At 39.5% G+C, this 20,550-nt stretch overlaps 1 protein-coding gene across 5 annotated transcripts in view; it reads left to right on the top strand.

Moving 5' to 3' along the window:
- LOC117396660 (protein SCAI) overlaps nucleotides 1-20,550 on the top strand; it is a 179,986-nt gene that overhangs the window by 142,641 nt on the left and 16,795 nt on the right. For all 5 annotated transcript variants that reach the window (XM_059005198.1, XM_059005196.1, XM_059005199.1 and 2 more), the window contains 3 exons: nucleotides 6,933-7,032; nucleotides 9,638-9,719; nucleotides 20,310-20,382. In XM_059005198.1, the coding sequence (XP_058861181.1) occupies nucleotides 6,933-7,032; nucleotides 9,638-9,719; nucleotides 20,310-20,382 (255 nt within the window). The remainder of the gene's footprint in view (nucleotides 1-6,932; nucleotides 7,033-9,637; nucleotides 9,720-20,309; nucleotides 20,383-20,550) is intronic.

Genomic DNA, 20,550 nt, shown 5'->3' with positions numbered 1-20,550 from the left:
GTGGTTTTAAATTTAAGCTCTTTGGGAAGTCGAAACACGTGTGAGAGCTTTTGTCAGACGCTAACATTATGGAATTTGTGCTGCTATGCCTGTTGGTAGTAAATCGGATTTCCGACTGTCAAAATGTTTTGGTAGAGTGTGCGTTCTTGGAGAATATGGTGCTATTTCTGACAGTATAGTCTCAAAGATCTTCTAGTTACTATAAAGATCTTTGATGGAGTGTCCTCCTCAGTACGCATATTAGCAATTAAGTCATTACGTCATAAACGGCCCGCCGTGAAAATTTGGGGCCCAGCCAAGAATTAAATCCTGCAGCCGCTACTGCCTGACACAAACTCAATATACTTTTGTGGGATTAACATCCCCTAAATGAATCCCTGTGCTACACACTAGGATCCCGGTTACCCCAGTATACACACAGTGATCTCTTGTATTTAGTTCATACATCCTGTATTTACAGTCATGGGCTTCAAGCTAGCAGATGAAGAACAAAGCACTCACTTTCCAGCTCCTTCTTAAAGGCATGTGGCCAGGGTTAATTGATAATGAATTAGTCAATTAACACCTGGCCACCTGCTGCACATGAATTTGAATTAGACAGAGAGGGAATTCTAGCCTCCTAGTTCTGCCATATTTAACACACTTGATTTGCTAAATTAAACTAATTGTATTTATAATCCCCCAACAAAACACAATACCTACAGGTGCAGGGCCTAGGCCCTGCCACAATGCTTCATAGAAATGTCACTTCACAGCTCTTTAAAAGACATTTACCATTTAGATAACCATCTGTGGAAGGGTAGCAGAGGGAATAGCAGAGGGAGACATGAGATTGCAGTTCAAAAAGCTATTTTAATTGCACACTTTTATTATACAAATACAAATGAAAAATGTACCCAAACTGTGCTATCACGGTGCAGGACCGAGAGCACAACCTGCTGCTTTCAGCCCTTTCTTTAACCAGGGGTGTCCAATCCCAGTCCTGGAGGACCAGTCCACTCCAGGTTTAACAGGTAAAATTATATAATGAACTACTTCAGGGTCTGGATGCAGCTGTATCAACTTCAACCTCCGTCTCAGTCTCCTGCCTGTCACTCAGCAGCGAATGCACACACCCACACGGCAGATGGCTACCCTGTCACAAGCACTAATACCCTGTGTTTTTCTAAACAAGGGATTTAGGGACGCTCCCTAATAAAAGATGAATCTCAAAACAGTAATTGTGCGAATATAGTAATTGTTACAGCTGTGTATAATGGTGTTTAAAACATGATTTGTTTACTACTAATACTGCTAATCAGTGCCTTCGATAAAACTCTTCAAGCTTGATTATATAGTAGTAATTGCGGTTTTAATGCTGGTGTTAATTGTTAGTTCATCAGTCCCTAATTGTATACTCCTCAGTGGAAGCTCCTTAGAGGAGGCAAGGGAGGCAGAGCCTCAACTTTTCAAAGGAAAGCAAAAATGAAACAAATTTTATATCTATGTGGATGAAGGCTATATTTGCGTCCTGAGTCATTCAAAAAAAAAAGGCATAATACCACAGTAGTGATGTCAAAAAGTGATAATTCCTCAAGGAATATATACTTGAACTTTGAGCCATTTGACTCCTCGAGACCATCACTTTCAATTCAAACACAAAATGTCTCGTTTCAATCACTCGGCAACATCCACAGGACAGGAATGTTCATTAATGATCAACAAAATGAGAATATGTAAAAAAAAAAAAAAAAAATGTAAAGATGTACATTTGTATCTCAGAGGAACTGATAATGACATAGAACGTCTTTACAGCATTGAAACACTACGTTTAAAAAAAAAAAAAACTACTGCTGAACCTCGTCTTCTTTAATATCAGCATCACAAGGGTATCCATGTATTATAAAAAATAATAGATGGGCCTCTTCAGTGAGTTACAGGAAAACAATTCCATCTCGGGTTTCTGTGACAGTCTCGTAATTTATGACGTCACAGAAACCCTAGATTTAAATTATTTTCCTGTGACACACTGAAGCCCATCTATTTTTTATAACACATAATAATAATACATATATACACATATTTTTGTTTTGTCTTTCACTGAGGGATAGATAGCGTACTGCATCTCTGTGTATGTACTGGTATAAAATCCTAAATACGTGCAGGTATATACAGCTCTGGAAAAAATTAAGAGACCACTGCAAAATTATCAGTTTCTCTGGTTTTACTATTTATAGGTATGCGTTTGGGTAAAATGAACATTTTTGTTTTATTCTATAAACTACTGACAACATTTCTCCCAAATTCCAAATAAAAATATTGTCATTTAGAGCATTTATTTGCAGAAAATGACAACTGGTCAAAATAACAAAAAAGATGCAGTGTTGTCAGACCTCGAATAATGCAAAGAAAATAAGTTCATATTCATTTTTAAACAACACAATACTAATGTTTTTACTTAGGAAGAGTTCAGAAATCAATATTTGGAGCACCCCCAGATTAGTCAAATTTTCAGCTTTGCCCAACACCTGGTCGTCTAATGGTTAGACGGAGACCTGGAGAGGCCTACAAGCCACAGTGTCTCGCACCCACTGTGAAATGTGGTGGAGGATCGGTGATGATCTGGGGGTGCTTCAGCAAGGCTGGAATCGGGCAGCTTTGTCTTTGTGAAGGACGCATGAATCAAGCCAAGTACAAGGTTGTCCTGGAAGAAAACTTGCTTCCTTCTGCTCTGACAGTGTTCCCCAACTCTGAGGATTGGTTTTTCCAGCAGGACAATGCTCCATGCCACACAGCCAGGTCAATCAAGGTGTAGATGGAGGACCACCAGATCAAGACCCTGTCATGGCCAGCCCAATCTCCAGAACTGAACCCCATTGAAAACCTCTGGAATGTGATCAAGAGGAAGATGGGTGGTCACAAGCCATCAAACAAAGCCGAGCTGCTTGAATTTTTTGCGCCAGGAGTGGCATAAAGTCACCCAACATCAATGTGAAAGACTGGTGGAGAGCATGCCAAGACGCATGAAAGCTGTGCTTGAAAATCAGGGTTATTCCACCAAATATTGATTTCTGAACTCTTCCTAAGTTAAAACATTAGTATTGTGTTGTTTAAAAATGAATATAAACTTATTTTCTTTGCATTATTCGAGGTCTGATAACACTGCATCTTTTTTGTTATTTTGACCAGTTGTCATTTTCTGCAAATAAATGCTCTAAATGACAATATTTTTATTTGGAATTTGGGAGAAATGTTGTCAGTAGTTTATAGAATAAAACAAAAATGTTCATTTTACCCAAACACATACCTATAAATAGTAAAACCAGAGAAACTGATAATTTTGCAGTGGTCTCTTAATTTTTTCCAGAGCTGTATGTATATACACACACAGGGTTACAATTATTTATTTCTTAAGACGCCCTTATCCAGGGCAACTTACAATTGTTACAATATATCACATTATTTTTACATACAATTACATTATTTTTTTACACATTATTTTTACATACAATTACCCATTTATACAGTTGTTTTTTTACTGGAGCAATCTAGGTAAAGTACTTTGCTCAAGGGTACAACAGCAGTGTCCCCACCTGGGATTGAACCCACGACCCTCCGGTCAAGAGTCCAGAGCCCTAACCACTACTCCACACACAGTGGTTTGCAGAAGTATTCATCCCCATGCAAAGTTTTCACATTTTGTTGGCACCTGAGCATACTCCACGACACTTTCAAATAAGACTTTACGTAACTTTACATCTACACAAACTGCTCCACATTGATAAAGTTAAAAATGCATATAGAATTGTGGCAGAGCAGGGCTCTGCCCTTAGAAATACTGGCAGGGAAGGAGTTAAATTCTCCTCCCTGCCCAGGTTGATTGTGTCAGGTGGGAGCTCCCACCTGACACAATCAACCTGGGCAGGGAGGAGAATTTAACTCCTTCCCTGCCAGTATTTCTAAGGGCAGAGCCCTGCTCTGCCACAAGAATATAAATAAGTAAGATTTACAGAGAAAAACAGATTAATCTCAGTTGCAGAAGTATTCAACCCCTTTGCTACTGCAGTTTCAGCCTGTGTGTGCTCAAAGTTGTTTAACTTGTAAATAATTTCCCTCAGATACATAAAGACTTTCAAGCTTCAACTCACATAGTGATCCAACAAAGCAACCATGAAGACCAAGGAGCTTTCGAAACAAGTCAGGGATAAAGTGGTAGAGAGACACAGAGCAGGAGAAGGGTACAAGAAAATTTCAAAGGTGCTGATTATCCCTCTCAGCACAGTGAAGTTCATCATTAAGAAGTGGAAGATGCATCATACCACCGGACACTACCCAGATAAGGTCGCCCTCCCAAACTGAGAAGCTGGGCAAGCAGGAAATTGGTTGGGGATGTCACTCTGAAGCCAACAGTGACCTTGAGAGATCTGCAAAGTTCTGTGTCAGAGATGGGAGTCAGTGTTCACACATCAACAATAAACCGGTCCCTGCACAAAGCTGGCCTGTATGGACGGGTGGCAAGAAAGAAACCATTACTCAAAAAGCCTCATTTTAAAGCACGTAGATGATACTGCAGACATGTGGAAAAAGGTTTTGTGGTCAGACGAAACAAAAATTGGAACTTCCCGGTCTAAATTCCAAGCGTTACGTCTGGTGCAAGCCCAACACTGCACATCACCCAGCCAACACCATCCCAACTGTCAAGCATGGTGGTGGCAGCATCATGTTATGGGGTTGCTTCTCTTCAGCAGCGACTGGGAAGGGAGAATGGATGGTGCAACGTACAGGCGAATTCTTGAGGAAAACCTGAAACTGAGGAAACCAAAACTCTGAAATGGGAGGAAATTCACATTTCGGCAGGACAGTGACCCAAAGCACAAAGCCAAAGCCACACTGGAGTGGTTGAACAAAAGAATTAATGTTCTTGAGTGGCCCAGTCAAAGTCCTGACTTGGATTCAATCGAAAATTTATGGCGAGACTTGAAAATTACAGTCCATCGACTATCCCCAACAAACTTATCAGAACTGGAGCAGTTTTCCTGTGAAGAATGGGCAAAAATTTCACCATCCTACTGTGCAAAGCTAGTAGAGACCTATCCAAAAAGAATCATAGCAGTAATTGCTGCAAAAGGTGCTTCTACCAAGTACTGACTTGAGGGGCTGAATACTATGCAACAAGTAAATTTCATTTTGTACATTTTCTTTGCAAGTTTTGCTGACATTTGGGTGATCTGAGCACGGGTTTTAATTATTATTATTATTATTATTTGTTTATTTGGCAGACGCCTTTATCCAAGGCAACTTGCAGAGATTAGGGTGTGTGAACTATGCATCAGCTGCAGAGTCACTTACAACTACGTCTCACCTGAAAGACTGAGCACAAGGAGGTTAATTGACTTGCTCAGGGTCATACAATGAGTCAGTGGCTGAGGTGGGATTTGAACCAGGGACTTCCTGGTTACAAGCCCTTTTCTTTAACCACTGGACCAGAGTTTTTTTTTTTTTTTTTTTTTTTTTTTACCAGAGGAGGCTTTGCCTCCGATGACGAACTCCTGTCTGTCTGAAACCCGGCACTCCCACGAATAGATCAGGTGATCTGAGTACGGGTTTTAATTGGAGGAGTGACCCGCATCCTCCCGCCCCCTTGTAAAGCGCTGCTATAAGCAGTTGTATGTGCAGTTAATGTAGGAGTGAGGATTGAAATTGCTTTGTTTTTGTTTTGCATCGCATCAGTGGTAAGAAACATACTATATTGTATTGTTGTTTTATTTTGATGCTTGTCTTGTGAAGGGGTTAAATGTGAAATGCAGCATAACGCAGTTGATCGGCTAATTATGGCTCAATTTGCCACGCTAGATTATACTGAAAAACTCTGAAGGGAAGCCATAACTAAAAATTGAAATTGCTAATAAGAACAGGTCCTTTCAATTGGCAGTAGAGCATTACCTTTGAGATGACATATTTGAAGGGAAACTTTAATTGTCAGGCAGTTGGCTAAAAAAAAAAATTTGCTGGTTGTTGCTATGGTAACTTGAGACACAACGTGCTGTGTGTTTTTTTCACTGTAAGCAAAGTTACCTCACTTTCAGAATGTCAAAAATGACTTTTACAACTGGAAAATCCTTAGCTCTAAGGCTTAGAAATGTGAGGTTGCAAGTAAGTCAGTTAGTTCCCTGTTGTAGGCATTTTTTTAATTATTATTTTTTACCGTAATGACCGATGACTAATACAGAGAAACAATAAAACAATAATTTGTTTTGGTTTTTTAACTTGTACAACCCGTTTTTAAAGTTAACAATACTATTTTAAAAAATGACTTACTCCAATGCAGATGAACTCAAACCGAATGGAAAAAATAGAAGCCTGTATGTAGATTTACACTTTTGTGTTGTTCGCTGCGCCTGCGGTGTACATAAGTTCAATTAAATCAACTTAATTGCATTTTTTAAAACGGTAAAAACTGAAATCAGAAAATAATAAAACGGATTTCATAGGGCCCTAACTTATTAATGAACCTGTTTTTACTTTAAGTCACTATCAGTGTTAATATGTGATGTTAAAGCTGAAAATCATGTTCGAAATCACGTTAAAAATCCCAATTTCTGTAATGCTAATAATACTTAATACTGAAACAAAATACTTTGTTTAAATGTTCAATATTATTGCAAATGTTATCCCTTTACAAGATATTACTGATCATCTTAGAATGCTATGGGTAAGGGAAAAAAAAGATACATTGCACATTATATGAAAAAAAGTTAACACCCAATAACCCCCCCCCCCCCATCCCCATCCCCTGTACTTGTGCCTCCCCTGACTCAGAGGTCACCAGCTGCCACCGATACTCAGCCTCTGTGCCCAGTGTTGTTTGTAAATCCTATACAATACTGTAAATGCTGCAGAACTCTTGTCTGGGCTGAGAGAACAGCCTCTTATTGTCTCTTTTTCCTGCACAGGTCCCTATGATTTTGGCGGTGTGCTTACTAACAGTAACCGTGATATTTTAAATGGGGAGACGGTGCACAAGCGGAATCAGGCCCACAAGGAAATGCACTGGTAAGATCTCAATTAATGAAGCGATTGAAAAGCTGCTGCTCAGCAATTCAGCATGCCTGGCTGCCAACAAGCAAGACAACGTTGTTCTTTATGTTACCTGTTGGTTTGTGACTGAAATATATGTACAAAAACAGCCAAGTGAGAGCAGCCATATAATGAAGTTCTAGCTACAAAAGTTTAGTTACAAATGAGCTATATGAGACACCATGCGGTACCCCAGGGTATCGTGGTACCCCGGCCTCTCTCGTTCATTTTACATCATGAGAATATTCCTCATGGCTGGGATGGTCCCCATAAATGGTAAAACCCAAACTGAAACTAGCTTTGTACGGAGGTGGATTCTTGCAGCTAAAACATAAACGTAATACAATTTGTCACATCAAGAAAAAATAGAAACGGCTCTACAAAGAGCAGAAAGACAGATAACCAGGGTTAGTACCATAGCTTGTATATAATTTGTGTTCATGATGACATCAATTTTTTTAAAAAAATTTTTATAATGCTGCCTAATAAAAGATTCAGTAATACAATGTTTTATCATCCTATTTATAGCTCTTCCTAATGTAATATAGTCAGTTTATTTGAATCTAGTGTGAACTGCTTACTGTATTTTGATAATGGTTTTGGAGGAAACTGACGGCAACACAGAATACAAGTTTCAGTTCATGGGCAGAGACAAGCGACAGGATAGTCTACTTATTCTCAAAGTACTTTTGTTTCAACAAGTTATTTACAGTTTTCATCTAAGGTAAGTGAAAAGTTGTTGAAAAGTTTTTTTTGGTTAGTTTTTTTAATACACTCAGATGTGTAATAATCCTTTGTAACAACATTGGAAGTTACTTGTGCAATGTAATTTGAACTGTAGACATAAATCTAATAGCATACGTTGTATAGTATTGAAATAATATTTGTAATAGTTTTGCTATATGAATTTGGGCCCTGTGCCAAAAAAAAAAAATAGATTCATGAATAGGTTGGATGGCGTTCAGTCTTGCATAAAGATGTGGTTTCTACAAGTTACAAAATAGGGTATACTTGGACCATTCATAAACCCAAGTTTGACAGCTTTTGGATGCGTTTAGGGAGCATTTCTTCACTGATAATGAAAATGGGGTGCCATGTTGTGTCTTGGTAAAAGTTCAGTTTTGTAACTTGGCTCTTTGTAAATATCACAGCTTCCGTACATAAGAACATAAGAAAGTTTAAAAACGAGAGGAGGCCATTCGCCCCATCTTGCTCGTTTAGTTGTTAGTAGCTTATTGATCCCAGAATCTCATCAAGCAGCTTCTTGAAGGATCCCAGGGTGTCGGCTTCAACAACATTACTGGGGAGTAATGTTGTTGAAAGTGCCTCCTATTTTCTGTTCTGAATGCCCCTTTATCTAATCTCCATTTGTGACCCCAGGTCGAAAAAGTCCCCTGGGTCGACATTGTCAATACCTTTTAGAATTTTGAATTCTCTCTTTTTTTTTTTATAAATTTAGTCGTTGCCAATTATTTTTATTATTTTCTCCCAATTTGGAATCGCCAATTATTTTTATTATGCTCAGTTCACCACTACCACCCCTGTGCTGACTCGGGAGGGCGAAGACAAACACACGCTGTCCTCCGAAGCGTGTGCCGTCAGCCGACCACTTTTCTTCACACTGCAGACTCACCGTGCAGCCACCCAAGAGCTACAGCGTCGGAGGACAACGCAGCTCTCAGGAAGCTTACAGGCAACCCGGCCAGACTACAGGGATCACTGGTGCGCGGTGAGCCGAGGACACCCTGGCCGACCTAACCCTCCCTCCTCCCGGGCGGTGCTCGGCCAATTGAGTGCTGCCCCCTGGAAGCTCCTGTCCTTGGTCGGCAAAGGAATAGCCTGGACTCGAACTCACAACGTCCAGACTATAGAGCGCATCCTGCACTCCACGTGGAGCGCCTTTTACTGGATGCGCCACTCGGGAGCCCCAGAATTTTGAATTCTTGAATCATCAGATCATCGCGTAGTCTTCTTTGTTCAAGACTGAACAGATTCAATTCTTTGAGCCTGTCTGCATACGACATACCTTTTAAACTCGTACGTACAGTTTGGTCCTCACACATATCTAGAGAACCACTTACCCAATTGTCCTTGAACTTGCTCAGGAAATTCTGTAGCCCCAGTTATTCATTATAATCTGGTGATATATGGAGACTGTCTATTCATCTCTGTGTTGCACTTACAGTTTTACATATAACAGCATGTAGAGAACTGCTTGTCCAGTTGGGATGAAATGCTTTAAATGAGGGTGAGCGGTCCTTGTAGCCTATTGAATTTGATGAAGTACTGTAAACACTTAATCAAACTCCATGAACTATATCCTGTGAACTGCCCGCCCATTTTAGATTACATTTACAATGACATTTGTTACAAGACGTCATTCCACAGGCTGTGACTGTAGGTAGTACAGCTTCCCAACACTAATTCCTGATTGTAAGAGCCATTGAAGGCTACATCTAGAGAACTACTTGTCTGGAATAAGACTGTTATGATATTCCACTGTACATGTAATGAATGTAGCTGTAATGTAGTGTTTAATAGCCTTAACGAAGGCCTTTACTAACTCTCTTGTTTCTCTTAGTCTTCATCCAGGTGACTTGTATCCCTTCACGCGAAAGCCTTTGTTCGTAGTCGTAGATTCCTCCAATAGTGTTGCATACAAGGTAAGCTGCTCTCTGTTTGGTTTGTGTCCACTTGCTTTTGTGAAAAGAACAATCAAACAAAACCCAGCTAGAATTCTGCTGGCAGATTTGAAGAGTTATACATAAGGTGTACTGATTCATTGTGTATCGATGCATCATGGTATGCTCTTTAAATTATACATCATAACATAATAGAGGTATTGTGATACATTCAAAAAAGCACAACATTGCTCATTGTAGTTCACCAAATGGTTCTTGAATTAATAAAGCCTGGTACATGTTGCCCAATGCAATCGTTGTATCTCAGTGGAGGAAGTCGCATGGCAAAAAATGATTTGTGAGCGGGCATCACACACTACCTGATGAAATTGCAGGAAGGGACGCACAATTTGTGAGTTTTTATTGACGTTGGATCTGCCCTTCATGCATAACAAAGTACAGTGAAAAAAATTAATTTGATGAAAGATGTCAAGAAAAATATTAAATATATTTGTGTATGCTATATTTGTGTGTGTGTGTGTCTATATCTATATATATTACACTGAGTGTACAAAACATTAGGAACACCTTCCTAATATTGAGTTGCACCCCCTTTTGCCCTCAGAACAGCCTCAATTCGTTGGGGCATGGACTCTACAAGGTGTCGAAAGCGTTCCACAGGGATGCTGGCCCATGTTGACTCCAATGCTTCCCACAGTTGTGTCAGGTTGGCTGGTAGTGGATCACTACTCCGAATAGCTTGATCCATTTCATCCCACAGATGCTCAATTGGATTGAGATCTGGTGACTGGGCAGGCCACTGCAGTAAGCTGGATTCACTGTCATGTTCGTGGAACCATTCCTGGACAATCCTAGCCTTGTGGCATGGGGCATTATCCTGCTGAAAAAATCCATTAGCAGATGGATACACTGCTGCCATGAAGGGATGCATCTGATTGGCAATGATGTTCATATATCCTGTGGCATTCAAATGTTGCTCCACTTTTATCAAAGGGCCCAATGTGTGCCATGAAAACACACCCCACACCATCATACCACCACCACCAGCCTGCAATGTTGACACGCGGCATGATGGATGCATGTACTCGTGTGGTTTTCTCCATACACTAGTCCTCCCATCAGCTTGAAACAGCAGGAACCGGGATTCATCAGACCAGGCAATGTTTATCCAATCCTCCAGTGTGCAGTGTTTTCGTTCCTTAGCCCACTGCAACCACAGTTTCTGGTGTTTTGCTGAAAGAAGTGGAACTCTGTTAGGTCGTCGGCTGCCATACCCCATTCGTGTCAAGGTACGACGAGTTGTGCATTCTTTTATGGGTCTTTCGGCACCAATGTTGTACTGGACTGCCAGTTGACTAACTGTAGCCTGTCTGTTGCTCTGCACAATTCGTATCAGCCTCCTTTGGTCTCTTTCATCAATGAGCCGTTTTCGACCACTAGCCTGCCGTTGGCTGGATGTCCTTTGGGTGGTGGACCATCCTTGATACACACGGGAAACTGTTGAGCGTGAAAAACCCAGCAGCGTTGCAGTTCTTGACACACTCAAACTGTGTGCCTGGCACCTACTACCATACTCAGTTTAAAGGCACTTAAATCTTTTGTCTTGCCCATTTACCCTCTGAATGGCACACATACACAATGTCTCAATTGTATTCAGACCCCTGACCAATTCTCTCATTGCAAAAGTATTCAGACCCCTGACCAATTCTCTCATATTACTGAATTACAAATGGTACATTGAAATTTTGTTCTGTTTGATATTTTATTTTAAAACACTGAAATACAAAATCAATTATTGTAATGGGAAATATTTTTAAGAAAAATAAAAAACTGAAGTATCTTGCTTGCATAAGTATTCAACCCCCACACATTAATATTTGGTAGAGCCACCTTTCGCTGCAATAACAGCTTTAAGTCTTTTGGGGTAAGTATGTACCAGCTTTGCACACAGTGTCGGAGTGACTTTGGCCCATTCTTCTTGGCAGATTTGCTCCAGGTTGTTCAGGTTGGTTGGACGACGCTTGTGGACCGCAATTTTCAAATAGTGCCACAGATTCTCAATGGGATTGAGATCAGGATTTTGACTGGACCACTGTAGGACATTCACCTTTTTGTTCTTGAGCCACTCCAATGTTGCTTTGGCCTTGTGCTTGGGATCATTGTCCTGCTGAAAGGTGAATTTCCGCACCAAGTTTCAGTTTTTTAGCAGACTGAAGCAGGTTCTCTTGCAGTATTTCCCTGTATTTTGCTCCATCCATTCTTCCTTGAATTTTAACAAGATGCCCAGTCCCTGCTGATGAGAAGCATCTCCACAGCATGATGCTGCCACCACCATACTTCACTGTAGGGATGGTGTGTCTTGAGGCATGGGCAGTGTTAGGTTTGCGCCACACATAGCGCTTTGAGTTTTGGCCAAAAAGCTTTATCTTGGTCTCATCTGACCACAAAACCTTTTCCCACATCGCAGCTGGGTCACTCTCATGCTTTCTGGCAAACTCCAGACGTGCTTTCAAATGGTACTTTTTGAGTAATGGCTTCTTTCTTGCCACCCTTCCATACAGGCCAGTGTTATGCAGAGCTCTTGATATGGTTGACTGGTGCACCATTACTCCACTCCCAGCCACTGAACTCTGTAGCTCCTTCAAAGTGATTGTTGACCTCTCTGTTGCTTCTCTCACAAGTCTCCTTGTTTGAGCGCTGAGTTTTGAGGGACGGCCTTTTCTTGGCAGTGCCTGGGTGGTGTGATGCAGCTTCCACTTCCTGATTTATTGATCCAACTGTGCTCACTGGGATATCCAATCACTTGGATATTATTTTGTACCCTTTCCCTAATCTATGCATTTGTATTACTTTATCTCTAACTTCTGTAGAATGCTCTTTGGTCTTCATTTTCCTTCAGATTCACAGCCTGACCAATGATCCTTCAACAGTGGGGTTTCTATCCAGAAAATGTGACTGCAACTTTAGTGGTTCACAGGTGGAGGCCAAAGGTAAGGTAATTGTGTGTTCGTTAGGGCAATTTATTTCATCGGTGTAAACTGGGAGCTTCCACAGCACAGGGGTTGAATACTTATGCAAGCAAGATATTTCAGTTTTTTATTTTTCTTAAAAATATTTCCCAACATAAAACCAAGGTCACCTTACAATACTTGATTTTGAGTTTCAGTGTTTTAAAATAAAATATCAAACAGAACGAAATTTCAATGTACCATTTGTAATTCAGTAATATGAGAGAATTGGTCAGGGGTCTGAATACTTTTGCAAAACACTGTATATGTATATATATATATATATTTTTTTAAATAGCATTATAATTAGGGCTTCTGATTTTCGGTTTTAACTGATAAAACACCCCCAATACAAAAAAATGTAATCGGTGGATAGCCAATAAACACTGGAAAAACTGTGGAAATGGTTAATCTAGTCACATTGACATTACCCTTTTCACATTTAAAAAAATAAAACATACTACAAAAATAATAATAAATATATTTTCCTGTGCTGCTGGGCAATGTCCCGCCTTGTATCTATCATTGATTTGTTCTGAATACTTTAAACCCGCCCCAACTACTGAGTGACAGCACATTCCTACATTTCTATTGGAGACTCTACTTGCGAGATTTAAAACAAAATTACAATCAGGATGGAGGCTTGTTAGCTGGATTTAAGCTGTATTACAGTTAAGACACGATTTAAAACAGAATTGTGTCGAAATGTACAAAAATGCGTACACACAAAAACCCCAGAAGAATGTGCCCTTGACCGTAGGCATTTCGTTGTGGAAGACAGCAGAGGAAATAAGGTACAACTTAAGTGTGCAAGTACTGTCGAGTTACTACTATACATATTGTGAGAGGAAAAAAAAAACGCTCAAGCATTTTGGAAAGTAACCGAAAACACTAATTTCATACAGTATATCAAAAACTAAAGCCCCGAAAAAAAACGATTTATATCAAACTCGAAAATAGCTAAAAATAAGCACAGAAAAACAGAAGCCCTAATTATAATATAATAATTTTCAATAAAATAAAATACAATTATTGGCTAAAATGTAAGAAAAAAAATATATTTTAACCTAAACTCTAGATTCAGCATTCCTAAATGAACAGCAATTCTGGCTGCAGAGACACATGCTTACAGTACTAGCAGTGCCAGATGGTGTTCTGGTCCTGGAGGAGAGGGTTTAATTTTATTTATTTATTTATTTATTTATTTATTTATATAAAGGGTGGCAAGCCTCCCTTCTCCCATTTAAACAGAGTGTTAGCAGTGGCAGATCCTGTGATCTGAGCACGGGTTTTAATTGGAGGAGACCAGAGGTTTTTTTTTTTTTTTTTACCAGAGGAGGCTTTGCCTCCAATGACGAACTCCTGTCTGTCTGAAACCCAGCACTTCCACGAGTAGATCAGGTGATCTGAGTACGGGTTTTAATTGGAGGAGCAACCCACATCCTCCCGCCCCCTTCTAAAGCGCTGCTATAAGCAGTTGTATGTGCAGTTAATGTAGGAGTGAGGATTGAAATTGCTTCGCCTCTTTTCTTTGTTCTTTTTTACGCTGTGAGGAAGAGCGGGATCGGTCGAAACGTGTTAGCGATTCAGTATGTTTATGTAATAAATTTCTTGTTTTTTAACTGAACCATATGGGTATGGTTGTAACTGCCACCCGGTGACAACCAAAAGGAGTCCAAACACCGCCACTAAGGGGGGCACTACTAAACTAAATTAAAAGGTTTGGAATAGTGACCAGGGATGACAACAGAATGACAGACACAAAATAAAAGTTCACAAAGCTTTATTACAATGATCTAAGGTTTACATAAAGCAGTTTAAATAACTAAACAATAAAATGCATTAAAATTTTACTAAAAACAAGGAGGGGAAATTAAAGACAGCCAATAGCCACAGTATTTAAATGCACAGGGTATTAGACCAACATATAGCAGCAATTGCACTTCTCCTTAAGAGTGATAAGTGGTTGGAAACAGCTCTTCCCAGCAAGGGTTCTACAACAAAAGCCAGATTGTTAATACACACAGAGTTTAACGGTATTAGGGAACGTTAGCAGCAATATACCAGGTTTAACTACATTAGAACAGTTCAACAACAAAATACAAAGTTTAGTTCTATTTAAGACAGTTAGCAGCAAAGTTCATGTTTAGCAGCAAAATAAGGGGCAAGTAATGGTACAATAGTTGTCATGGTGAGCTAGTCAGTGTTTCATGAAGTTATCCTCGTTCCTTTTCATTAGATTTTTAGCTAAGATTTTACAAACAGCACGAGTGGTATAAATCAATTTATAGAATGGAGAGTGTCTCCAATAAAATTCACTTGATTTTCTAATGCAAATCAACATCCATGTCAATATAATGCTATTCATACAATGCTATTCAATCACCCTGTGATGAGCAAATACACTCATGTTAACAATGTCAGTAAGGCATCATGAAAACACAATATTATGTATCCACGAAATTTGATTGAGACCCTTCTAGAACAATGGTAAGTCATGAAGCTCTGCTATATATATATATATATATATATATATATATATATATATATACATACACACAGTGCCTATAGAAAGTTTACACCCCCTTGAACTTTTTTCACATTTTGTTGTGTCAGTGCCTCAGAGTTTCATGCATTTAAATGAGGATTTTATTCCACTTATCTACACACCATACTCCACACTGTTAAGGGGAAAAAAGTTTTTATTGAGAAAAAAAATATATATTAAAAATACAAAACTGAATTGGACAAGTCTCCACCATCCTGAGTTAATACTTAGTAGAAGCACCATTGGCAGCAATTACACCTGTGAGTCTGTTGGGATATGTCTCTACCAAGTTTTCACAACTAGATTTGGCAATATTTGACCTTTCTTTACAAAACTGTTAAAGCTCTGTCAAGTTCCTTGGGGAGCGTTGATGGACAGCAATCTTCAAGTCATGCCACAAATTTTCGATTGGATTTAGGTCGGGGCTCAGACTGGGCCACTCAAGGACATTTACCTTTTTGTTCCTTAGCCACTCCAGTGTAGATTTGGCTCTGTGCTTTCGGTCGTTGTCATGCTGAAAGGTGAACTTCCATCCCAGTTTCAGCTTTCTTCCAGAGGGCAGCAGGTTTTCCTCAAGGACTTTTCTGTACTTTGCTTCATTCATTTTCCCTTCTATTCTGACAAGTGCCCCAGTCCCTGCCGATTAGAAACATCCCCATAACATGATGCTGCCACCACCATGCTTCACAAAAAGGATGGTGTTTTTTGGGTGATGCGCTGTGTTGGGTTTGTGCCAAACATAACGCTTTGCATTTAGGCCAAAAAGCCCATTTTAGCTTTGTCAGACCACAAAACTTTTTGCCACATGGCTACAGAATCTCCAGAGTGTTTTTTTGCATACTTCAAACAGGATGAAAGGTGGTCTTTCTTGAGTAAAATACAGGCCATATTTGTGGAGTGCTTGGGATATTATTGTCACATGCACACTTTGACCAGTCTTGGCCATAAAAGTCTTTAGCTCTTGCAAAGTTGACCTCTTGGTAGCCTCTCTGATCAATCTCCTTCTTGCTCGGTCATCCAGTTTGGAGGGACGGCCTGATCTAGGCAGGGTCTTGGTGGTGCCATACACCTTCCACTTCTTAATAATCGTCTTGACCATGCTCCAAGGGATATTCAAGGCCTTTGATATTTTTTTTTATACCCATCCCCTGATCTGTGCCTTTCAACAACTTTGTGCCTGAGTTCTTTTGAAAGCTCCTTGCTGCTCATAAGAACATAAGAAAGTTTACAAACGAGAGGAGGCCATTCAGCCCATCTTGCTCGTTTGTTTGTTCTGTTCTGAATGCCCCTTTATCTAATCTCCATTTGTGACCCCTGGTCCTTGTTTCTTTTTTCAGGTCAAAAAAGTCCCCTGGGTCGACATTGTCTATACCTTTTAGGATTTTGAATGCTTGAATCAGATCACCGCATAGTCTTCTTTGTTCAAGACTGAATAGATTCAATTATTTTAGCCTGTCTGTATACGACATGCCTAACAAACTCTGGGGCCTTCCTGAAACAGGTGTATTTAATCTGAGCTCATGTGACACTTAAATTGCACACAGGTGGACTCCATTCAACTAATTATGTGACTTCTGAAGGCAATTGGTTGCACCAGAGCTTATTTAGGGGTGTCACAGCAAAGGGGGTGAATACTTATGCAATCAAGACTTTTCAGTTTTTTATTTGTAAATAATTTTGAAAAATATGTAGATTTTTTTCCCCACTTCGACATTATGGACTATTTTGTGTAGATCAGTGACAAAAAATCCTAATTTAAATCAATTTTAATTCCAGGTTGTAACACTACAAAATGTGGAAAAGTCCAAGGGGGGTGAATACTTATGCAAGGCACTGTGTGGCATTTTTCCCACTGAATTTCTTGAGAGGTTATTAATGGACAATCCAGTGCAAAACAGAACTAAGTGGATTTGTAGTTGCAATCATAGTAATGTAGGAATCTGGCTTCTAGATTCCAAATATAGTACTGCTATAAAATCTAAAGCACTCAGGTCATTTTGTTGTACTGTATGATGCACAAGCACGACCATTGTTTTAATCACTGCCACCTAGCCAAAACCCATTACACCTGGCCTGCTTTGATACCTCTTAAAAAGGACTGGCTTTTAAATTGTTGCTGATTTACAATAGCATAATTTTTCTCTAAAAATGCACTGTCAGGAAGCTTTTACTGTTGGGCCCTGCTTCAGATGGTTTGAATTAGGGTACCCTCTAGTGGAGTACAGATGTAGTGCATCTAATCCTACTAACATACACAGTAGAATCACTGTTGTTTATCGGAGGATTTTGTAAAATCATTCAAGAACTACAAGCTAGGTTTGTGTTGAGGACAATGTATGTACAAGAGGAGGCCATCTGGCCAATCAATGCTTGTCTAGTTCCTATTAGCTGATTGATCTCAAAACTTTGTCAAGTTGGGTCTTAAAGAATCCAAGTGATTCTGCCTCAAAAACATGACTAGGTAGTCCATTCCATCCCCTCACCACTCTCTGTGAAGAAGTGTCTCCTTCCCTCAGTCCCAAGTCTACCACCACTTAATTTCCAACTGTGTCCGCTGGTCCTGGTTTCTGTACTGTGCTTAAAGTATTGGTTAGGATTAGCTATGCTAACTCCGTTTCAGATTTGAAAACTTCAGTTATGTCCTCCCTAATTCTACTTTATTCTAGGCTGAATTGATTTATTTATGTATTTATGCATTTATTTATTTATTTTATTTATTTATTTATTTATTGCATTTATATATCAGTTTTTATACAAAAGTATTGCAAAAACTGTACAGTACATAGCAGGAAAAAATAACATGTTAAATCAATTCTATACTGCACAGGGAGCCAGTGTAAAGAGGCCAAAACAGGGGTAATATGTTCACTTTTCCTGGTTTTAGTCAGAATTCTAGCGGCAGTATTCTGAACAAACTGCAAGCAGGATACCACACATTTTGGGACACCAGAAAAAAAGTGCATTACAATAATCAATTCTAGATGAAATAAAGTCATGCATTAGTCTCTTGGCATCAGATATGGAAATAATTGGTTTAAGTTTGGCTATATTTCTCATATGGTAAAAAGATGCTTTAGTAACTTCACTAATGTAATAGATCAGGATCAAAGATGACCCCCAAACTCTTAATTTCTAGTTTAAGTTTTGATGAGAGACTGCAAGGGTCGAGCTCATGTAATCCCACATTTCCTTTAGTTGGTTCTGTGACGTCCAATGCTTGATGTCTATAAGGCAAGTAGCTAATAACACCCAGGCAGAAGAAATTCCTGGCTTTAGGGACAAATTATAGCTGGGTATCATCAGCATAGCAATGGAAGTTCACTCCGTGTCTGCGGATAATGTCACTTAGCAGCAGCATATATAATGAAAACAACAAGGGACCTAGAATGGAGCCCTGTGGAACACCACAGACAACTTCCAATAGTGCCGATTTATACCTCCCCAATAGAGACGACCTGAAACCAGAAAGATAAGATTTGAACCAGGATAGGACAAGGCCAGACGGTCCTACTGTGCTTTCAAGACGATTCAGTAGGATGGAATGGTCTACAGTATCAAAGGCAGCACTTGGATCTAGAAGAATTAAAACGATAGAAAGCCCGAGTCAGCGCTTATCAGCAGATCATTCACAACTCTGACAAGGGCCGTCTCGGTGCTGTGGAGCACGAAAACCAGACTGAAACTTCTCGAATATACCATTAAGAGTTAGAAATGTTTGTAATTGAATTGCAACAACTCGCTCTAGAACCTTATCTAAGAATGTTAGGTTGGAGATTGGCCTGTAGTTACTGAGGACTTTAGGGTCCAAATTGTGTTTCTTAAGCATAGGCTTTACCACAGCTACCTTAAGTGCTGAGGGAACTATACAGGAGGAAAGTGAACCTTTTATAATTTTTAAAATGAGGGTATTAATAACACCAAGAACATAATTTAATAGTTTTATAGGAATAGGATCAAGACAGCATGTATTAGCTCTCATGTGTTGAACTAGCTCTGTCAGTTCCTGTAAGGTAATCAAAGAAAAAGCCCCCATAGTATCCTTAATAGGTGTAGTTGGTAAAATTGTGCTGGGGTCCTCCTTAATAGAAGGTGTCTATGGAATCTCATTTCTGATGTCTAGTATTTTATTTTTAAAGAAATGTAAAAGGTAATTTCAGCTGTGAGAGGAGTCAATGTCAAGGGTACGACTATTAGGGGAAGGATTAATTAACCTTCTAGGGCAGCAAAAAGAAATCTAGGATTATTTGTATTTGTTTCAATTAAATTAGAATAATATGATGATCTCGCCAACGCCAGAGCCTTCCTATATTTAACCAGCTGGCCCTTCCATGCGATGTAATGAACGTGCAGTTTAGATTCCTGCCATCTCCGTTCTAGTTTACCACCCTCATGTTTCATCTTACGAGTTGTATCATTAAACCACAGTGAGCTTTTTTTAAAAGACACTGTGAGTTTTGATTGGCGCTACAATATCTAAGATACCAGTCAAGGTGGTATTGTAGGTATTAACCAGCTCATCTACTGAGTGGTAATGAGCTCATCAGAAAGCTTAACAGCAGTTGAATAATTAATTACCTGGGATTTAAATGCACGGTCCACAGACTTTGTAGATACTGGCAGATTCACCTCAAAAAGAATATGAGTATGCCTAGGACCTTGACATGCAGGATATAGTGTAAGCAAGTAGCCTCAAAAATCCCAAGGAGTTAGAATCCGAATCCGTGTCATCATGAATCTGTAGTTCTTACAGCCTGTCCTCCGAGCTCCTTGCTTTAAGCTCTGCTGGGATTAGTCTGGCTGCAGTCTGTTGGACTCTTCCCATGTCCCTGTGGTGCTGTGCTTTCATACTGGAAGTGGGGCTTGCATTGGTTGTCGTGGTTTTCATCTTTCTGCTTTCTGGGAATCGGTCAGTTTTCTGATGAGTTTTGTGTGGTAATGGTGTCTGTTCCTGGTATTAAATCCAACAGTGGATGCTTACATGAGTTAAAAGGCATCTTGTTTGAATGAAGAAAATGTAACTTCTAATGGTTTTGCTATTTTCTTTCATCTTTGTAGAATTTCACAAACTTATTCGGACAGCCAGTAGTTTGCCTACTTTCTCCAACAGTCTATCCTAAGAACATGCAAGGTATGCGATTATTACTAACCTTTTGATTGCAGAGGTATCCGTGGGGTTTCAGTAAAATAGGATGCCATCGTGTTAATAGAAGTAATATTAACAATACAATGTTCAACATAACTTCAAAACACACAGTCAATATATACGAATGCACAATGAAAACGCAACAGTCTAAGT

The sequence above is a fragment of the Acipenser ruthenus genome, chromosome 31 (assembly GCF_902713425.1).
Source record: "Acipenser ruthenus chromosome 31, fAciRut3.2 maternal haplotype, whole genome shotgun sequence".
NCBI classification, from domain to species: domain Eukaryota; kingdom Metazoa; phylum Chordata; class Actinopteri; order Acipenseriformes; family Acipenseridae; genus Acipenser; species Acipenser ruthenus.
The sequence above is the reverse complement of the archived record's forward strand: the minus strand, read 5'-3'. Positions and strand labels throughout refer to the sequence as shown.